This window comes from Megalobrama amblycephala, linkage group LG21 (genome assembly GCF_018812025.1).
Source record: "Megalobrama amblycephala isolate DHTTF-2021 linkage group LG21, ASM1881202v1, whole genome shotgun sequence".
Taxonomy (NCBI): domain Eukaryota; kingdom Metazoa; phylum Chordata; class Actinopteri; order Cypriniformes; family Xenocyprididae; genus Megalobrama; species Megalobrama amblycephala.
Window position 1 is genome coordinate 28,436,955 of NC_063064.1, and position 20,512 is coordinate 28,457,466.

General features: G+C 35.4%; 2 protein-coding genes across 9 annotated transcripts in view; one reads left to right on the plus strand and one right to left on the minus strand.

Moving 5' to 3' along the window:
• The window catches only part of elk4 (ETS transcription factor ELK4), a 163,362-nt gene that overhangs the window by 125,761 nt on the left and 17,089 nt on the right, over positions 1-20,512 (minus strand). The window lies entirely within an intron of this gene.
• mfsd4aa (major facilitator superfamily domain containing 4Aa) lies at positions 855-20,354 on the plus strand. The gene is made up of 10 exons (XM_048172693.1): positions 855-1,230; positions 5,592-5,790; positions 8,830-9,066; positions 12,003-12,168; positions 12,370-12,485; positions 12,578-12,751; positions 14,215-14,362; positions 17,479-17,549; positions 17,684-17,804; positions 18,266-20,354. The coding sequence occupies exons 1-10, from the start codon at positions 995-997 to the stop codon at positions 18,379-18,381; spliced, it is 1,584 nt and encodes a 527-aa protein (XP_048028650.1). The 5' UTR covers positions 855-994; the 3' UTR covers positions 18,382-20,354.

Sequence of the window (20,512 nt, forward strand, 5' to 3'; positions counted from 1 at the left end):
AGCTGAATGTATTGTGACTGCGAAAATGCCAAAAGTAATTAAATAAAAAACTAAATAAATTATGAAGTTGAGTTGAACCATGGGAAAGTTACTCCCTCGTCTCAAACAATAGTCTTACTGTCTTTCATGGTGCTGTTTGTCATTAGTACACTTCACAAAGTAAACTTAAAATAGAATTTGGACAGTCAGTTAAACCTGTGTATAAATTAGTGTGTTTTTTGTGTTACGTATCGAAACGAAAGACATAAGAACTTGTCGGGCCTGTCAGATGTATTCGGTTCGCTGGATATGAAAACAAACAAAAGAATCCAAATATGCATGTCGCCTCAGGCAACCAAGCGTGATTTCTTACCCTCAAGAGTATTTTGGCTTTGATGGCGAATTCTGTGAGAAAAAAACAAAAAACAAACTGTTGAGAAACACACCTGTTGCACGCAAATATCTGGATGTTTGAATCTTTTTAGCGAATCGTTTTGTTTTAGTGAATCGGTTCACTTGAGTCATTAGTCGATGGTGTTATTTTGGGCACCAGCACCGATCTCCTGATAGTGTTTTAGCGAATCGATTCGCTTTAACTGGACCAGTTCGTTCATTCATTAGCGTTTAGTTAAATACTGTTGGTCAAATGTATGTAAAGTGTATATATATTTTCAAATGTTGCTGATATGTTTTGATTTTAATTTATGTCTAAAAGCAGGCTCCACAATGTCATCATTTCCAAAGTATTTTCTTAGACTTTCCCCAAAACACACAGATTAAACATCAGTAACACGCCTGAGGGAAAACATAACTAAAATTCTTCTTACCAACGAGTCTCCACAAAGGATTCGGTTTGACCGGATCTTTCAAAAGAACCGATTTAAATGAACCATTCATTCGCGAATCGGACAATCATCACTCCGATCACTCTGAACACGCGACTCTCACTTTGGACAAGTTTACTCATGCCTAGCCGTGTAAATGCTTAAGGAACACCTCAGAAACTTTCTCCAGTATGAAACATCTGCTTAATGAACGGATCTGCGCTTTATTCCGCAGTAACTGGCAGCATACTTTCACATACTGGAGTGTGTTCTTCAGTTTTGGACTCTGTGTCGCTTTTCTGGGTCCGACCATTCTGGACCTGAGATGTCAGACTCAGTCCACCCTACAGGAGATCACTCTGGTCTTCTTCTCACAACAGTTTTTCCTCTTTATTGGAAGCACCATTGGTGGTTTCTTCAGTAAGACGTGAGTATTTTGGAGAGATATAGAGATATTGTTTAATATTTTATTTAATTCTTGAGTGGTTGACATGTCAAAACTGTTTCAGTAGTAGTTTATGACATACTGGAATATAGAATATCGTTACTTATAAAATTGCAAATAATTTTAAATCAGGAAAAGAAAAGAAAAGAAAATGTGAACCCAAAATTCATGATATAAACATGTCAATTCTAATCATAAATATCTATGCTGCATAAAAAAAAAAAAAAATGTTCATGGACTTGTTATATGTCAACTTTCCTTATATAGTATTGTATTTACATATGTGGTTTTATAAGAAAAGTATATACTAGCACACTTCCTCAAAATAAAGAGGAACTGAAAAAGAGGGCTTTCAAAGAATCCATTTTTTTATTATTTTTAAATATTGGCCTATACTGGTAATTGTTTTTATTATGGCTGATAATTTACTGTATGATTTCTGGGGTAATCTAGATTCCAGTGATATGAGGCATCAACACTTTTTGTAGCCTTGCACAGAAAATAAGCTCAGATATTATCTGCTTCTAATATCTACGATTCATTATCAAGTGTTGATAGTGTAAATAATGTGCATCTCTATTTGTAAACCATATGTTAATCACAGTAAAAAAAAAGATTTGTTTGTTTTAAAATTAACATATTTTTACTTTCATTAGACTTAATTGAGCACGTCAAACTTGTAATGTCAGATGTTTTCATTTTTTCCCCTCCTATCATGTATCTTGTATACTTCCTCATGAGATAAGGCATTTAATTGCATCCTACTCATATGTAAATATGATAATAAACTATTTTTGGCAGCCTTTAATCATCGTAACAGATATCATTATCTGATTTCTTTGGGACTGATCAGTTTCTAACCCGTCCATGGCCTCGGCCTGGAAAACCCTGTAGTGGTCATGTGCTCATTAAAGTCGTGCTGTCTCAGTTATCTGGGACTCGAGCCATAAAAACACACGCTGCCCTGCTGTTGTTTTGCCTGACAGTAAAGAAATTAACTTTTGTAAAGTTCATTTTTGTAAGTGGTCCAAAATTGCTTGGTTTGGAACTATATTTGCTCATTTAAAGTGACTTAACTTCACATTCAAGGAAGAACGGAGCAATTTTTATAGCTATATGTATAAGCAAATATTACCTTGACATAGTTTACACCACTATTTATATTTGTTTACAGTTTGTTTTGTACCCTACAGTTCTGAGCCTGTTCCGTTCTGAAATTTTCCACATGTAGGATAGACTGAAAAACAAGTAAAACCATGTGAATAGTAGCTACACTGTAAAAAAAGAATTGTTGGTTTAACTTAAAAAAGTAATTTACCTGGTTGTCTTAAAATTGAGTTCATTGAAATTTAAAATTTGAGTTAATACAATGAATGCCATTGGTTTAATCAACAGAAACTCAAAATATTATGTTATCTGAACCACATGAATTATTTAAGTTGATTTGACAGTAAAAATGTTGTGAAAATGCATTGTAGCATGGCTGTAGTAATAGTGAATACTCTGTTTCTCTTGCTGTAGTCATATTTTAGTAATAATAATAATAATAATAATAATAGTCTCTTTTAATTGCAATTGCTTTTATTTGGAAACGTGCACTCGGTGTCAGACTAGTAGCAATACCTTTTCTATTTGTTTTCCTCATTACAGATAGTCATATTACTTTATCTACAGTTATAAAAGATCTTTATCTCTATTTTTACAGTCATGAATATATTTAAACAGAGAACATTCTCCATGTTTACTTCTGCCTGTTCTGCTTTATGGTTAATACAGTTTGTGGCATGAATCTTAAAACGGGTATAAAGTAAAAGTGTCATGTTCCCACTGGTATCGTCTGCTATCAGTAGAAGGGGCATTTGATAAGCCATATAAATAGAATTTAATTGGGCCAAGGTGAAAATAAAGTCAGGGACGCCAGACAGAACCATTTTTTTGTCAAAAGACTCACCTGAGGCTGTTTCAGGTGGTATCTGTTTGAAACTTTTCTTTATATATAACATACTACTTAACGTCATACTACTAAAAGTCACTGTTTGGATTTAAATAAGCAAATACTTAAAGGGTTAGTTCACCCAAAAATTAAAGGTGCCCTAGATTCAAAATTTGAATTTACCTTGGCATAGTTGAATAACAAGAGTTCAGTACATGGAAAAGACATACATTGAGTTTCAAACTCCATTGCTTTCTCTTTCTTATGTAAATCTCATTTGTTTAAAAGACTTCCGGAAAATACGCTGATCTCAACATAACGCCGACTGTTACGTAACAGTCGGGGTGTACGCCCCAATATTCGCATATGCCAGCCCATGTTCCCAACATTATGAAAGGCATTAGACAAGGGCAGCCAGTAACGTCTGGATCTGCACAGGTGAATCAACAGACTAGGTAAGCAAGCAAGAACAATAGCGAAAAATGGCAGACGGAGCGATAATAACTGACATGATCCATGATTACATGATATTTTTAGTGATATTTGTAAATTGTCTTTCTAAATGTTTCGTTAGCATGTTGCTAATGTACTGGTAAATGAGATTAAAGTTACCATCGTTTCTTACTGAATTCACGGAGACAAGAGAGCCGTCGCTATTTTCATTTTTAAACACTTGCAGTCTGTATAATTCATAAACACAACTTCATTCTTTATAAATCTCTCCAACAGTGTAGCATTAGCCGTTAGCCACAGAGTATATAGCCTCAAACTCATAGAGAATCAAATATAAACATCAAAATAAATACTTTACTCACATAATTCGAAGCATGCATACAGCATGCATGATGAACATCTTGTAAAGATCCATTTGAGGGTTATATTAGCTGTGTGAACTTTGTAAATGTGCTGTAATATAATCGAGAGCTCGTGTGGCAGGGAGCACGCGAATTAAAGGGGCGGCGCGCTGAAAAAATCAGTGCATAGTTAATGATGCCCCAAAATAGGCAGTTAAAAAAATTAATTTAAAAAAATCTATGGGGTATTTTGAGCTGAAACTTCACAGACACATTCAGGAGACACCTTAGACTTATATTACATCTTGTGAAAAAGCATTATTGGGCACCTTTAAAATTCTGTCATCAATTACTCACCCTCATGTCATTCTACACCCATAAGACCTTCGTTCGTCTTCAGAACACAAATTAAGATATTTTTCATAAAATCCAATGGCTCAGTGAGGCCTCTATTGCCAGCAAGACAGTTAACACTTTCAAATGCGCAGAAAGATACTAAAAACATATTTAAAACAGTTCTTGTTGTTCAACTTTGATGTTATGAAGCGACGAGTATACTTTTTGTGCGCCAAATAAATAATGGCTTTTCAAAAATATCTAGTGATGGCCAATTTCAAAACACTTTATGAAGCTTTATGAATCTTTTGTTTCGAATCAGTGGTTCAGAGCGCCAAAGTCACGTGATTTCAGTAAACAAGGCTTTGTTATGTCATAAGTGTTTCGAAATTTCAATAGTTCATGTGACTTTGGCAGTTTGATACACGATCCAAATCACTGATTCGAAACAAAAGATTCGTAAAGCTTCATGAAGCAGTGTTTTGAAATCGCCTATCACTAGATATTGTTGAAAAGTTTTTATTTTGTTTTTTTGGCACACAAAAAGCATTATCATCGCTTCATAACATTAAGGTTGAAGCACTGTAGTCAAATGAACTGTGTTTAGTAGCTTCCTGGGCATTGAAAGTGTTAATTGTCTTGCTGGCAATGGAGGCCTCACTGAGCCATCGGATTTGATCAAAAATATCTTAATTTGCGTTCTGAAGATGAACGAAGGTCTTACAGGTGTAGAACGACATGAGGGTGAGTAATAAATGGCAAAATTTTCATTTTTGGGTGAACTAACCCTTTAAAGAGCCTATGACTGGATGCAACTCTTGATGGAAATAAATGTTGTGATGTTATTTCCATCAAGAGTTGCATCAGTTTTTGGTCAAGATCTTGTATTGACAATGCAAGAGGTGAGCACTCTGTAAAGTCTGCTCCAGCACATCCCAAAGACTTTCAATGAATTTAATGTCTAGACTCAGAGATGCCAATTCAAAGTGATTCTTCATGCTCCCTCCCAACCATTCTTTCACTGGAATATGGCCATGATGTGTCTTCCTACATGGTTGTTTAAGAAATTAAAAGCTACACACACTCCATCAATTAGGGTTAGAAGAACTGTTCCCAAACATATAACATGCTAGAAACATAATAATCACTGTAATAATGATCTAGTCATAGACTCTTAAGTATTTGTTTTTTTGTTTTTTGGCCGGGTAGTGTATTACTTTTATATATTTTTGTTAATGCCTTATTGTTTAAAACACAATGTCTTATTTGTCTCGTCTCAGGCTTGTGAGTTCTTTGTCAGCTTTGGCTTTGTCCACCCTCATCATCTCTGTGGTTTTTGCCATCATCCCACTATGCCATAAGCTGCTCCTGTTGGCGTTTGCCTTGGCGGTCTCCGGTCTTGCCATGGGCATCATTGACACCATATCCAATCTACAACTGGTCAAGATCTACCAGAAAGACTCCACTGTTTTTCTGCAGGTCAGTATTCAGTCGTAGAGTATCTTGTCTGAAATGCAGTGTCAGAAATGTTCCATTCATGTCTAAATGAAGTCCTTGCACGCAATGGAATCCGGTCATTTGCTTTAAACAGAACATTCTGTTATTTTACCCACCCTTGAAACCTGTTTGACTTCTACAAAAGGAGTACAAAAGAACAAAATGTCAGAGCTGCTCCTTCTAAAAGCATGATGATCACTGAAAGCAAGTCTCTTATGCTCACTAATGCTGCATTTATTTGATCAAAACTATAGTAAAACATATATAAATAATGCCTTTTATGCTGCCTTCATGTACTATCAGAAATTTCCTACTTCTCGCTTCTAAAGTGGGATTAAATGCTTTTTTTTTTCTTTTTTCGGAAAGAACAGGAATCATGGAGGACACCAGGTTTATTCTTGCTTATTTATTGGGAAAAACGTATTAAAGCTAAAATGATATTTAGCATCCCATTCATTAACAAACATTCACCGCACTGTTTAGATCAGATTCTGATATTTTAGTCAAATACAGTCTATTTTCACTGTGTATAAAACATATAATATACTTCAAATGGTTATTCATAAAATATTGAAGTAAATATGCACTACTTTAAAAGACAAGGCAATGTAGATGTTGTGGAAAAATCGAATAAAGAATAGCAGTCACAACAGCAATTGTTCCATGTTTAAAGTTTATGGCATGCCCAACACAGGAACTTGGGTATCAAAATTATCCCCCTTGAGAGGCAGTTCATTTCCAATTTTTAACCAGAAAACTTGTATTTACTATAGCATGTGAAGCCAGCATAAATACTCAAACTGCAAATCTTTAAAAATAAGTTATATGCAAGTCCCTTGATCTATAGGATACAGTCAGGCACTCACAGAACCAGTTTCATAGTCATCAAAAAGGAAGGTACAAGAAAAGTTTCAAGAAAAAAGGAAGTACACCCTCAGTATACAAAAGGTTAAAAATGCTTAATAAGAAATGTTTAAGCAAACCACACCAGTCTTACAGCTAACCACAGCCTGCTGCTATTCATATCAGCAGCACAATAGTGAGTGTGATGTTGCTGTATCAGTTCTATAAGTAGAATTTTTTTGTTATTGATATTTAATACACATCTTGTTTGTTTTTGCTCTGCCAATTAAATGCTTTGTGAAACTGAATTTCTGCTGTTACATTGGCGCTCTTGGAATGCTGTTTGTACAGTCATATCATAGGAAAAAATGAAGATAAACTTCAATGAGTTACAGAGTGTATATTGAGACAATTGAGACAATATGGCACAAAAGGCCATGGCTTATTAATTTTACCATGGTTAGGGTGTAGCTGGGTACAAGTAGAGCGGTAAAATCACTGTAGTGCATATCTTGAGTGTTTTATTCTGTTTAAAAAATTTAAAAAAAAAAACACCATGGTTATTATTGTTTGTTAATTGTTAATTTAAATAAAGCTAAAATAAAATGAAATAAAATAAAATACAAATATTTGGTGAAAAACTAAATGAAAATTAGAAATGTGTTGCCATGGCTGAAATGAGTTTACTTCAACTGGAAATAAATGAAAACTAAAACTGAAATATAAAATACATTAAACTTAAATGGTAAAATTACTATATATATATATATATATATATATATATAATTTTTATTGAATATTAATAAAAAACGTATGGCATAAAAATGTAAAAAATTAAAATGAAATCTGAAAATAAAAAATAAAAGATAATTAAAAATATAAATAATGCTAAAATAACACTGGATAACACTTTAATGCTCAATAAATAATATAATGTATTATTTTTCATTAGGTTAAAGGATTAGTCCACTTTTAAATACACTTTTCCTGATAAATTTACTCACCCCCATGTCATCCAAGATGTTCATGTCTTTCTTTCGTCAGTCGAAAAGAAATGAAGGTTTTTGAGGAAGACGTTCCAGGATTTTTCTCCTTACAGTGGATTTCAATGGCTACCAACAGGTTGAAGGTCAAAATTACAGTTTCAGTGCAGCTTCAAGGGCTTTAAACGATACCAGATGAGTAATAAGGGTCTTATCTAGCGAATCGATTGGTCATTTTCGGAAAAAATACAACCGTTTATGCTTTATAAACAAAATATCGCATTGAACGTACTTTCCGCTTCCGCATTCTTCATAACGCTTACGCTGAATGTCCTACGCCTTCCCTATTCTACGTACGGAATGAACGCGGCGCCAGTTTCGTTTTTTTCCGTAACTTGAATAGGGAAGGCATAGGACATTCAGCGTAAGCGTTATGAAGAATGCGGAAGCGGAAAGTACGTTCAAGGCGATATTTTGTTTATAAAGCATAAACGGTTGTATTTTTTTCGAAAATGACCGATCGATTCGCTAGATAAGACCCTTATTACTCATCTGGTATCATTTAAAGCCCTTGAAGCTGCACTGAAACTGTAATTTTGACCTTCAATCTGTTGGTAGCCATTCAAATCCACTGTAAGGAGAAAAATCCTGGAATGTTTTCCTCAAAAACCTTCATTTCTTTTCGACTGACGAAAGAAAGACATGAACATCTTGGATGACATGGGGTTGAGTAAATTTATCAGGAAAAGTGTATTTAAAAGTGGACTAATCCTTTAATTAGCAAAACTATAGGCTGTTTCAAGCATCATTGAATCTTGCCATATTAACCCTAAAAATGGCAAGACCATAAAGAGAAATCAAATTTATTGAAAATTAATTTATTGCTATTTTCCATCTTCTTAGGACACAAATATTACAATTTCATGTTTTTTGTTGTTGTTGTTGTTTTTTTAAAAACATGACTTTTATTTTAATGTTTGTATCCCCCAAGATACATTGCCCATTTTAGGATTAATATTTCATCGTGATGTTTTAGGCATGACACAAAGCGAGCATCATTTAACAGCTTTAAACACGCATCCAATCAAACTTTAGAACTGTGTTTTATAAAGTTGCTTTAAAAACTTTTGCTTCTATCAGAACAAGAACATCATCACTGATTCTCCTTTATCGTCTCGGCTCTGATCTCTTCCAGGCTCTTCACTTCTTTGTAGGTCTCGGGGCGTTAGTGAGTCCCCTCATCGCTGACCCCTTCCTGTCTGAGACCAGCTGTGTGATTGGGAACAGCAGCGCCAATGCAACATCGTTAACGCATCTGAGGAACAAGCTCACAGGCAGATCTGTGCACAACGTTTCCAGTGTCCCCCTCCACACCGAGGGAGAGGTGGTGACCAACGTTTCCTACGCGTTCTGGATCATGGCCATCATCAATGTAAGATCGATCTGTCTTGAGGTTTGAGTTTGTACTCAAATGATTTTAAGAGTGGCATGCCATCAGAACACTAGATAATGGATTATCGTATTAATGGCAATGTGATGTTGAAGTTGTGTATGGTTAGTGTGCATACTGAATCCTCCGTCAACGCTAATGTCAAAGGAAGGGCCAGTTAGGAGGGTATTTGAATAAAAGAAATAAATTAAGATTGTCACCTTGGCAACTGCACTCCATCAGACAGTTCTGTATAAACACTGGCTATAATGCCTCATGACTAAACTGGATAAATAGTGATAGTATAACTGACACACCTATGGGGGAAAATTATATGGTAATAAAATTATACTATTTATATATACAGTCAAACCAAAATTTATTCAGACACCTTGAACATTTCATTCATTAATACAGTTTATTCACTAGTTTAAAAAATGGTAATAAAATATGACAAGATCTCAGAGTTAAACTGTGTCAGGAAAAAAAAAATCTTATTTATGTCAGATAACACTTAAGCAAAACATGGTCAGGTCAAAGTGTCTGAATAATTTTTGGTTCCAAATTTTTATCCATTTTACTGGTAGTCCACTGTATGAAGAATTTTTGGGTATAATATGTCACAGTTTACTTTATTTTGCTATCCTCACTTACACAAATGAACTATAGTGTCCTGCACCCACTAGTAAAAATATATTATATATTATATAATATATTATATTGACTGTGTGTGTGTGTGTGTGTGTGTGTGTATGTGTGTGTATATATATATATATATATATATATATATATATATATATATATATATATATACAGTGTTGGGGTAACGCATTACAAGTAACTTGAGTTACGTAATCAGATTACTTTTTCAAGTAACTAGTAAAGTAACGCATTACTTTTTCAATTTACAACAAAATATCTAAGTTACTTTTTCAAATAAGTAACGCAAGTTACTTTTTCACATTTATTGACTGACATGTTGACCCCATGTTGAGAGGAATACAGTGCAGAGATATTGTGTGTGCTGTGTAAGCAATGATGGTTATTGTAGTTTTAGACTAAATGTGAACATGCATTTACTCATCTCACTTGCACGAAATCATTCAGTATTCCTCAAAATGAATAAAAACAGTGAAATGCAATCTCAGAATTTTTGCAAACCTGTAATAATTAACTATATTAAATTACACAAATATACTTTATGTATTTAATCTCAATTATTAACCAATGTCTTTGCTGCTGACCTTCAATTCAACCATACTAATAAGCAAAAAATACTTTAGATTAGATTTAGAAATAAGAACTAGAACTTCCTTCTCCTGTATCTTATTCTTCTTAAATCCAGAACGGCAGCACATCTGAAAGATTTGTTTGAGCTGCGCCCTCTACTGTACAGGTGTAAATATGCTTTTCCTTCAGCCTAAGGCTCATTGATTTCACTTTTGGTGTGAAAGGGCCTTTTTGCCAAAAATAGAATGTTTTTGTTGTTATTAAAAAACAAACAAACAAGCAAGCCCAGCCCTGGTGAGAAAAAGTAACGCAAAAGTAAAGTAACGCATTACTTTTCATAAAAAGTAACGAAGTAACGCAATTAGTTACTTTTTTAGGGAGTAACGCAATATTGTAATGCATTACTTTTAAAAGTAACTTTCCCCAACACTGTATATATATATATATATATATATATATATATATAATGTTTAATATTTCCCCCACTTTTTGATCAATATACACTACTGTTAAAAAAATGTAGGGTCATTATAATAATAATAAAAAAAAAATCATTCATTTAGCAAGGATGCATTAAATTGATCAAAAGTGAAAGTAAAGACATTTATAACGTTACAAAAAAATTAGTTCAAACAAATGCTGTTCTTTTGGACTTTGTAGTCATCAAAAAATCTTTAAAAAAAAAAATCACTGTTTCCACAAAAATATGAAGCAACACTGTAGCAAGCAACTGTTGCAACTGTTTTCAACATGAAAATTCAGCTTTGATCACAGGAATAAATTACATTGTAAAATAAATTAAAATAGAAAAAAAGTTATTTTAAATTGTAATAATATTTTACAACATTACTGATTTTCTTGTATTTTTGATCAAATAAATCTTAGTGAGCATGAAAGACTTTTGAAAAATCTTACAGACCCCAAACATTTGAATGGCAGTAAATCTATATATTATAATAAAAATTATTTAAATTTCTCTCTCTCTCTGTGTGTATATATATATATATATATATATATATATATATATATATATATATATATATATATATATATATATATATATATATATATATATATATATATATATATACACAGTTGCAAGAAAAAGTATGTGAACCCCTTGCAGAATCTGTGAAAATGAGAATTATTTTAATAAAATAAGAGGGATAATAAAAAAATGCATGTTATTTTTTGTTTAGTACTGTCCTGAGTAAGATATTTTACATAAAAGATGTTTGCATTTAGTTCACAAGACAAAACAATAGCTGAATTTATTAAAATGACCCCATTCATAAGTATGTGAACCATTGGTTCTCAATACTGTGTGTGGTTACCTGATGATCCACGACTGTTTTTATGTTTTGTGATGGTTGTTCATGAGTCTCTTGTTTGTCCTGAGCAGTTAAACTGAGCTCTGTTCTTCAGAAAAATCCTCCAGCTCCTGCAGATTCATCAGTTTGCAAGCATTTTTGCATCATTTTCACAGATTCTGCAAGGGGTTCACATACTTTTTCATGCCACTGTATATGTATATGTATGTGTATATGTATATGTATATGTATGTGTGTATATATATATATATATATATATATATATATATATATTATTATTTTTTTCATCTGAATCATTTTAAGAACACTTGTTCAAAAGAATAATTCCTTTACGAATCAGATATCCCTGTCTTTATACTCTGTCTTGTCTTTGTGCAGCTTCCAGTACCCATCGCGATATTCATCCTGATGTATCGTGAGCGGTTGTTCACATGCGGCTCAGACCCCAGTCGACGTTTACTAGATGGAGATGTGCTAGCGATGAAAACCTGGGGAACCACAGGTCTGACAGAAGACGCTGGACATCAGAAAGAGACTTCCAGAAGTAAGATTGTGAACCTGCCGGCACTTCTGCACCTCTGACATTGATGAAATAATTACCATGTTGGATCAGACATGAATGCCATATACACAAGTGCATGCAAGTCAGAAATAGAGCCAAACATGCCGTTAGATGTGCATATCAGGCAGAAAGGATGTTGTTGTAATCTTCCCGCTGTACATTCAAGCTCTTCTGTCTCTGCAGGCCATATAAACTTGTTCAGCTGCTGTCTCCTTGGCAACGCGCACGGCTTTCCGTCGTCTTTCTTTGGGATCCATATCCTTGGGGGTCTGGTGCTCTTCTTTTCTGACGGTATAGTGGTAAGCAGGATTAGCAGGATTTCAGCTCTGTAATTTAAGAGCATTTGCTTAATTACTTGAACTCATGTATTATTTAATCTCACGCTCCTCAGGGCTCATACACAGGCTTTGTGTACACATACGCAGTGGAGCCCCCTATGAATCTACCTCACAAGACCGCCGGCTACTTGACGTGCGTCTTCTGGGCGGCTATTACCGCCGGCCGCCTGTCCGCCATACCTCTGTCTTACTACTTTAAACCTGTCCGATTGCTCGTCGTCAATCAGGTGTGTAACTTTGATTTGGTTTTAAAGCCAATTTTATTGAAATTATTTTTAAAAATATGGAAATTATTGTTGCTAAGTCACTCATAATTCTAACACAGTTTGGGGTCTGTAAGATTTTTTTAACGTTTTTGAAAGAAGTCTCTTATGCTCACCAGAGCTGCATTTGTTTGATCACAAATACAGTAAAAACAGGAATACTGTGAAATATTATTACAATTTAAAATAACTGTTTTCTAAAATGTAATTTATTCCTGTGATCAAAGCTGAATTTTCAGCGTCATTACTCCAGTCTTCAGTGTCACATGATCCTTCAGAAATCATCCTAATATGATGATTTGCTGCTCAAGGAACATTTATTATTATTATCTTATATTATTATTATTGTCTTTACTGTCTCTTTTGATCGATTTATGTGTCCTTGCTGAATAAAAGTATTAATTTCTTTCTTACTCCAGATTTTTGAATAGTAGTGTATCATGGTTTCCACAAAAATATTAAGCAGAAAAATAAAAAACAAAATGCTAATAAGAAATCATCATATTAGAATGATTTCTGAAGGATCATGTGACACTGAAGACTGGAGCAATGATGCTGAAAATTCAGCTTTGATCGCATGAATAAATAACATTTTAATATATATTTAAATAGAAAACAGTTATTTTAAATTGTAATAATTTTTCACAATATTACTGTTTTTATTGTATTTTTGATCAAATAAACGCAGTCGTGGTGAGCATAAGAGACCTTTGCAAAAACATTTAAAAAATTATTTTTTCCAAACTTTTGAATGATACACATGTGTAATTGTGAAAATTAACAGAAATAAAGTAATAGGCTCATAGTAAATTAATAAAATATTTAATTTTATGTTTAATGTAATTATTTAATGTAATATAAAGAATTTTTTTTTTTTTTAGTCATTATTTTTATAGTGTTTTTTTTTTTCTTTGCAGTTTTGATCATTAGTACACACAGTATTATAATGAAAGCGGTGTAGAAATGTGATGCAAATTTCATTCTTATGGGATGTTCTGTGAAACTTGTCTGATTTGGCAACAGTAACCAAGGGGGCGGAGCTTAGCGAAGCATGATTTATCAGTCCATTACAATCTCTCCTTAGTCTCTTGTTAAATCCAACAGCCCATAAAAGTGGTTAACACAATCAAAAAAGAAAGGTGTGTCACCCACGATGTACCAAGGGAAACAGTGGACAGGAACAACAAACATCCTTATTCTGCATCCTGCTCTGCCCTGTCCATTTGCCAGTTGGGACATTTGTTTATCTGGTGTGTCTGAGGCTCCTTTGTTATTTCGTGCTTTTATTTGCGCCAAAAGTTTATGATGGTGAGCCGCCCAATTTCCGTTCCTCTGCAGATAAAGCAAAGGTGTTCACCTCAAATAACAAAGGCTTCATTGCTGGTGCGTGTCCAAATGCAAATCTTCTCCCTTCTGTTCTGTTGTAGGTGGGTGTGATAGTCACACTACTTCTGCTGCTGATCTTCTCCAACAGTAGTGTGTTCCTCTTCGTCGGCACCTGCTGTCTCGGCCTATTTATAAGCAGCATTTTCCCCTGCATGCTAGCGCTCACTGAAGACATCCTGGAGTACAAAGGTATTGCGACAGATGGACCGCCGCTGTCTCCGGCATTGTTAAATCACTTTTTTATCTATGGCTTTCATTGATTTGACAGTAGCCATTGGTGGTTTTGCAGTTCAGTATTTACTCAAGGTTTACCGCTGAGACCAAGACAACAGGAGCCGCCCTGTTTAATTCTTTCCGCTGTTGGCCTTTGGCTTTACGGGAAGGTTCGGCCTGACAGGTCTTATGTCTTACAGCGGAGACGATCCTTTTTAAACCCAGTGGTCAAAGCCTCTGGGAGGAATTATTTCAAAATAAATGGCTAATTGCTGAGCGCCCTCTGTACGCCGCAACTTTGGGGGTTGGTTGGGGTAGAGCGATTAAAAGTATCATTAAAAATATCCTGCAGATCTGGACCTGAAGTGAACTGACTAGTTGCAGCTGTAGCAGATGTTGAAATGCATATGAATCCAAAGGCAGGATGGACCACTTGAAGAAAAAGGAATGGGAGAAATCCCATCGCTGCTTTGAGCTAAAAGAGCCAATCAGATTTTTGATAGAGACATCATCAGTGTGTTAAATGGACCTGCCTTAAAAATGCAGTGTGAGTTTGCATAGGGCTGCATGATTAAATGAAATAAAACCGAAAGTGCAATATTGCAATAATCAAATTAAATTTAATTAAATGCACTGTGTGTTTGAGGGTTATTTTGTACAGAGCCCCACACCTGACATGCAGGAAAAAAGTAAATTGTGTGCACAAGATTACCTTGTTACCTCAATTTGCTAAATCATACGCACGATTTACTGATTCGTTCTCTTGATTTGCTACATCGCGTGCGCGATTTACTGATTCGTTCTCTTGATTTGCTACATCGCGTGCGCAATTTACTAATTCGTTCGCTTGATTTACTAAATCGTGTGCACGATTTATTATTTCTTTCCCTCGATTTACTACAAACTCGATTCCCAAAAAGTTGGGACACTGTACAAATTGTGAATAAAAAAGGAATGCAATAATTTACAAATCTCATAAACTTATATTTTATTCACAATAGAATATAGATAACATATCAAATGTTGAAAGTGAGACATTTTGAAATGTCATGCCAAATATTGGCTCATTTTGGATTTCATGAGAGCTACACATTCCAAAAAAGTTGGGACAGGTAGCAATAAGAGGCCGGAAAAGTTAAATATACATATAAGGAACATCTGGAGGACCAATTTGCAACTTATTCGGTCAATTGGCAACATGATTGGGTATAAAAAGAGCCTCTCAGAGTGGCAGTGTCTCTCAGAAGTCAAGATGGGCAGAGGATCACCAATTCCCCCAATGCTGCGGCGAAAAATAGTGGAGCAATATCAGAAAGGAGTTTCTCAGAGAAAAATTGCAAAGAGTTTGAAGTTATCATCATCTACAGTGCATAATATCATCCAAAGATTCAGAGAATCTGGAACAATCTCTGTGCGTAAGGGTCAAGGCCGGAAAACCATACTGGATGCCCGTGATCTTCGGGTCCTTAGACGGCACCGCATCACATACAGGAATGCTACTGTAAAGGAAATCACAACATGGGCTCAGGAATACTTCCAGAAAACATTGTCGGTGAACACAATCCAGCGTGCCATTCGCCGTTGCCGGCTAAAACTATATAGGTAAAAAAAAAAAACATGATACAGAAGCGCAGCCGTTTTCTCTGGGCCAAGGCTTATTTAAAATGGACTGTGGCAAAGTGGAAAACTGTTCTGTGGTCAGACGAATCAAAATTTGAAGTTCTTTTTGGAAAACTGGGACGTCATGTCATCTGGACTAAAGAGGACAAGGACAACCCAAGTTGTTATCAGCGCTCAGTTCAGAAGCCTGCATCTCTGATGGTATGGGGTTGCATGAGTGCGTGTGGCATGGGCAGCTTACACATCTGGAAAGGCACCATCAATGCTGAAAGGTATATCCAAGTTCTAGAACAACATATGCTCCCATCCATACGTCGTCTCTTTCAGGGAAGACCTTGCATTTTCCAACATGACAATGCCAGAGCACATACTGCATCAATTACAACATCATGGCTGCGTAGAAGAAGGATCCGGGTACTGAAATGGCCAGCCTGCAGTCCAGATCTTTCACCCATAGAAAACATTTGGCGCATCATAAAGAGGAAGATGCGACAAAGAAGACCTAAGACAGTTGAGCAACTAGAATCCTGTATTAGACAAGAATGGGACAACACTCCTATTTCTAAACTTCAGCAACTCCTCAGTCCCCAGACGTTTGCAGACTGTTATAAAAAGAAGAGGGGATGCCACACAGTGGTAAACGGCCTTGTCCCAACTTTTTTGAGATGTGTTAATGCCATGAAATTTAAAATCAACATATTTTTCCCTTAAAATGATACATTTTCTCAGTTTAAACATTTGATATGTCATCTATGTTGTATTCTGAATAAAATATTGAAATTTGAAACTTCCACATCATTGCATTCTGTTTTTTATTCACAATTTGTACAGTGTCCCAACTTTTTTGGAATCGGGTTTGTAAATCATGCGCACGGTTTACTATTTCATTCCCTCGATTTTGCATATCATGCACAGGATTTACTATTTTGTTCCCTCAATTTGCTAAATCATGCGCACGATTTACTTTTTGTTCCCCGGATCGTTTTGGCAATGTTGTCGTCTGTACACAAAAAAAGCAAATGAAAAACTTTTCAGTTTTTAATACATCATTGTCAAGTAAAAAATACCCTAAGTATTTAGTATTGTGCAATTAGCATTATTATATTATTTTTCTTTATTTTACTGTGAAATATTAAAATATTAATATTTATTATTTTTTTTAATTTATTAATATTATATTTTTATTTGGTAAATATTATTACTATATTATTAATAATATAGTAATTTTGATATATTCAGAAAATCCTCAACCAAATTGTGCATACCTACAGACAAGCACCTTTTTTAAAATCAGTTTTAACATCATTTTGGCTGAAGTTTTGTACAATTGTGATAAAATTTCATTGGCAATTTGAATGTTATTGCAACATACTCTTGACAAAAGCATTGATGTGTTTTTATACTTATTTCCAGGCTGTTGCCAAGAAGGCCACAGATGAAAACCTGAGCTCATTATTTTGTTTCATCTTCAGGTTGTGCCACCACGGTCCTGGTGACCAGTGCAGGGATGGGGGAGATGTTACTCCAGGTGCTCGTGGGTTCGGTAGGTCTGACTTGCATCACATTGGGAACTGAACCCATGTCCTTGCCGTTGCTAGTGCCATGATGCTCCACCAGTTGAGCTAAAAGTAAACCTGCTTTTGTAATTGTGTTGATTCGAGACTCTTTCCCCCTCAGGTGATGCACAATAAAGGTAGCTTCAGCTTCCTGTTGTGCGGAATGATCTTCAGCTGCCTCGGATTCACGTTCTTCATTTTGCTGTTCTTCGTCCAGCAAAATCACAAAAACTTCACAGAAGGTGCGTTGACTCTCTGAATACACATAACCAGGCTCAAACTGAATCCGTGGACTTTTTCTAATGCATTTGGCAGATGCTTTTATTCAAAGCAACTTGCGTGTTCACTGGGAGTTGAACCTGACCTTGGCATTGATGGTTCCATGCTCTGCCAGTTGAATAAAACTAGTCTTGTCAGCTAAAACCAATGCTGTTTGGCTCATGGATGGGCATCTTTGGTCCTGGAGGGCCACTGTCCTGCAGAGTTTAGCTCCAACCCTAATCAAACACACCTGATCCAGCTAATCAAGAAAACTACAGGCAGGTGAGTTTTTATCAGGGTTGGAGCTAAACTCTGCAAGACAGTGGCCCTCCAGGACTGAAGTCGCCCATCCCTGGTTTGGCTTATCAGATAACACCTCTTACCATTCATTTGCAAGATGCAGAGGTCACCTTCTAACATATCTTCTCAATTTTTCGCACAGTTTTACCCAATAACTCCTGTACGGAAAGACTTGAGCAAAATGGGATCAAGACCTGTTCTGCTGCGGTGCTGAACTCATGGGATGTGTCAGAGCAGAAAGCATCCATCGATCCATAACAACAGAGATGATGGATGAAAATAACGACAGGAGCAAAGGGACAGTGGTGTCGTTGACTCAGGGACATTCTCATCGCTAATGGGACAGAACCAACTTATCCAACAATCGTGCAAATCAAAAAAAAAGTGTTAAAAGATCTTGAACTAAAGGTTTATTTTTGTATTTAAATATTTTTGATGAATTGATCTTGTGTATAAATGTCAGTCTAATCATGCTTGATGGCTGCAATGTCATTTGAATGAATGAATGAATGAATGAATGAATGAGGCATTTATATAGCGCTTTCATATGTACTACTGTGCACCCAAAGCGCTTTACAAGCATGATTGATAAGGGCCAATGGAGGGAATTTGGCCAGGACACCGGGGTTACACCCCTACTCTTTACGAGAAGTGCCATGGGATTTTTAATGACCACAGAGAGTCAGGACCTCCATTTGATATGTGCAATACAATAATATAGGTACGTTGTTTTTCTTTACAAAGTGACATTGCCAACTGCTGGCTTGTCAGCAGAAAACAGCAATTTTAATCGTTTTTGTGGATCCGTATGAACGGGGATCGTTTTGGCAATGTTGTCGTCTGTACACAACTTTTCAGTTTTTAATATATCATTGTCATGTAAAAATACCCTAAGACAGCCATAAGTATTTAGTATTATGCAATTATGACAAAGCGCTTTACAAGCATGATTGATAAGGGCCAATGGAGGGAATTTGGCCAGGACACCGGGGTTACACCCCTACTCTTTACGAGAAGTGCCATGGGATTTTTAATGACCACAGAGAGTCAGGACCTCCATTTGATATGTGCAATACAATAACTTTTCTTTTTTTTGATATGTGCAATACAATAACTTTTCTAACAAGAAATTTCGTAGTGTTTATTGTTAGAAACACACTGACCAATCAGAAGATGGACTCTAAAGTAACAATATAAAAATACAGCATTCAAATCCTACTGACGATCAGTCTTGTTCACAGATCAGTTGCCTATTTGTTCTCTGCCAAAGCCGATGTGCTCGTAACACATTTGTGGTGAAGAGATTAAGGTCAAAAAAGGACATCCTATGGTCTTCCTGGAAAAGTTTCCTTGTATTGTGTTGTACGGCTTCAGGTCTGACGGTATCTCTAAAGCCAGTGACCTCAGCGTTCAGGTGGGCGAACCCGATTGTGAGAGGTTGCCGTGTCAGCGTGTTTCTCTTGGCCTGGGTAAAATTTTATTTGTTTTTTCTGGTTTACGCAGGTGTCAAACATGCTAACGTTAACACAATTACTGCATAAACGAGGTCAGCTTTCTGCAGCTGTATTTGATGAAGACACAAGCCAAAAGAGTTATACATTTGTTTGTTTTTTTATAGAAATCTTCCTTCCCTTCCAACATCCACAGATTAGTACAACAGGTACGCCAATGAACATAGATTTGTAAACATTTGAGCTGCTAGAGAGACAATCTGAAAATACATTTGCCCAAAAAATACTGAAAACATTTGGTGTCGATATTGTACAATTACAGTAAAAATTTCACACTTTTGATTATTACATCCTTTTTTCCCACATTATTTTGCTCATGAGAAACAAAATGTTGTTCCAAATACAGTGCAGTCATGACATGTCAACAATTAGAGGATGAGAAAATCTGATTCTGTTACAGGGCAGTGTCTTAAAGTTTAACATTGGCACTTTCCACGAATAGGGTACAAACTAAGAATCTAAAAGAAGGTGTTTCTGGAGAAAAACCTACAGAAAAAGAGTTTGTCCACCTCAGAAGGATATTTAAGACATTGAAGACATTATTATATGTGGTTTAATTTTCTATTGTACATGGTGTTTCCCTTTTTTCCCCATTATCAGAATTTGGAAAATGTCTGAATAAGGATTAAAACCAAAGGATAGATTCTTTGGACCATATGTTGGTTTGTAGTCAATGAGAAAAATGTGTCATATAAATAAAATAAAAAAATGGGAATGAGATTTTGTAATTGCCTATTTTATTCTATAGAAGAGTCCAAGTAATGTCACTTCCTGGGTTTGACAATTTTATAGAATGTTCCATTTTTGCAATGGTTGAAAATCATGTACTAATAGGCTTTAAGGATTCGTTCACCCAAAAATGAAAATTCTGTCATTAA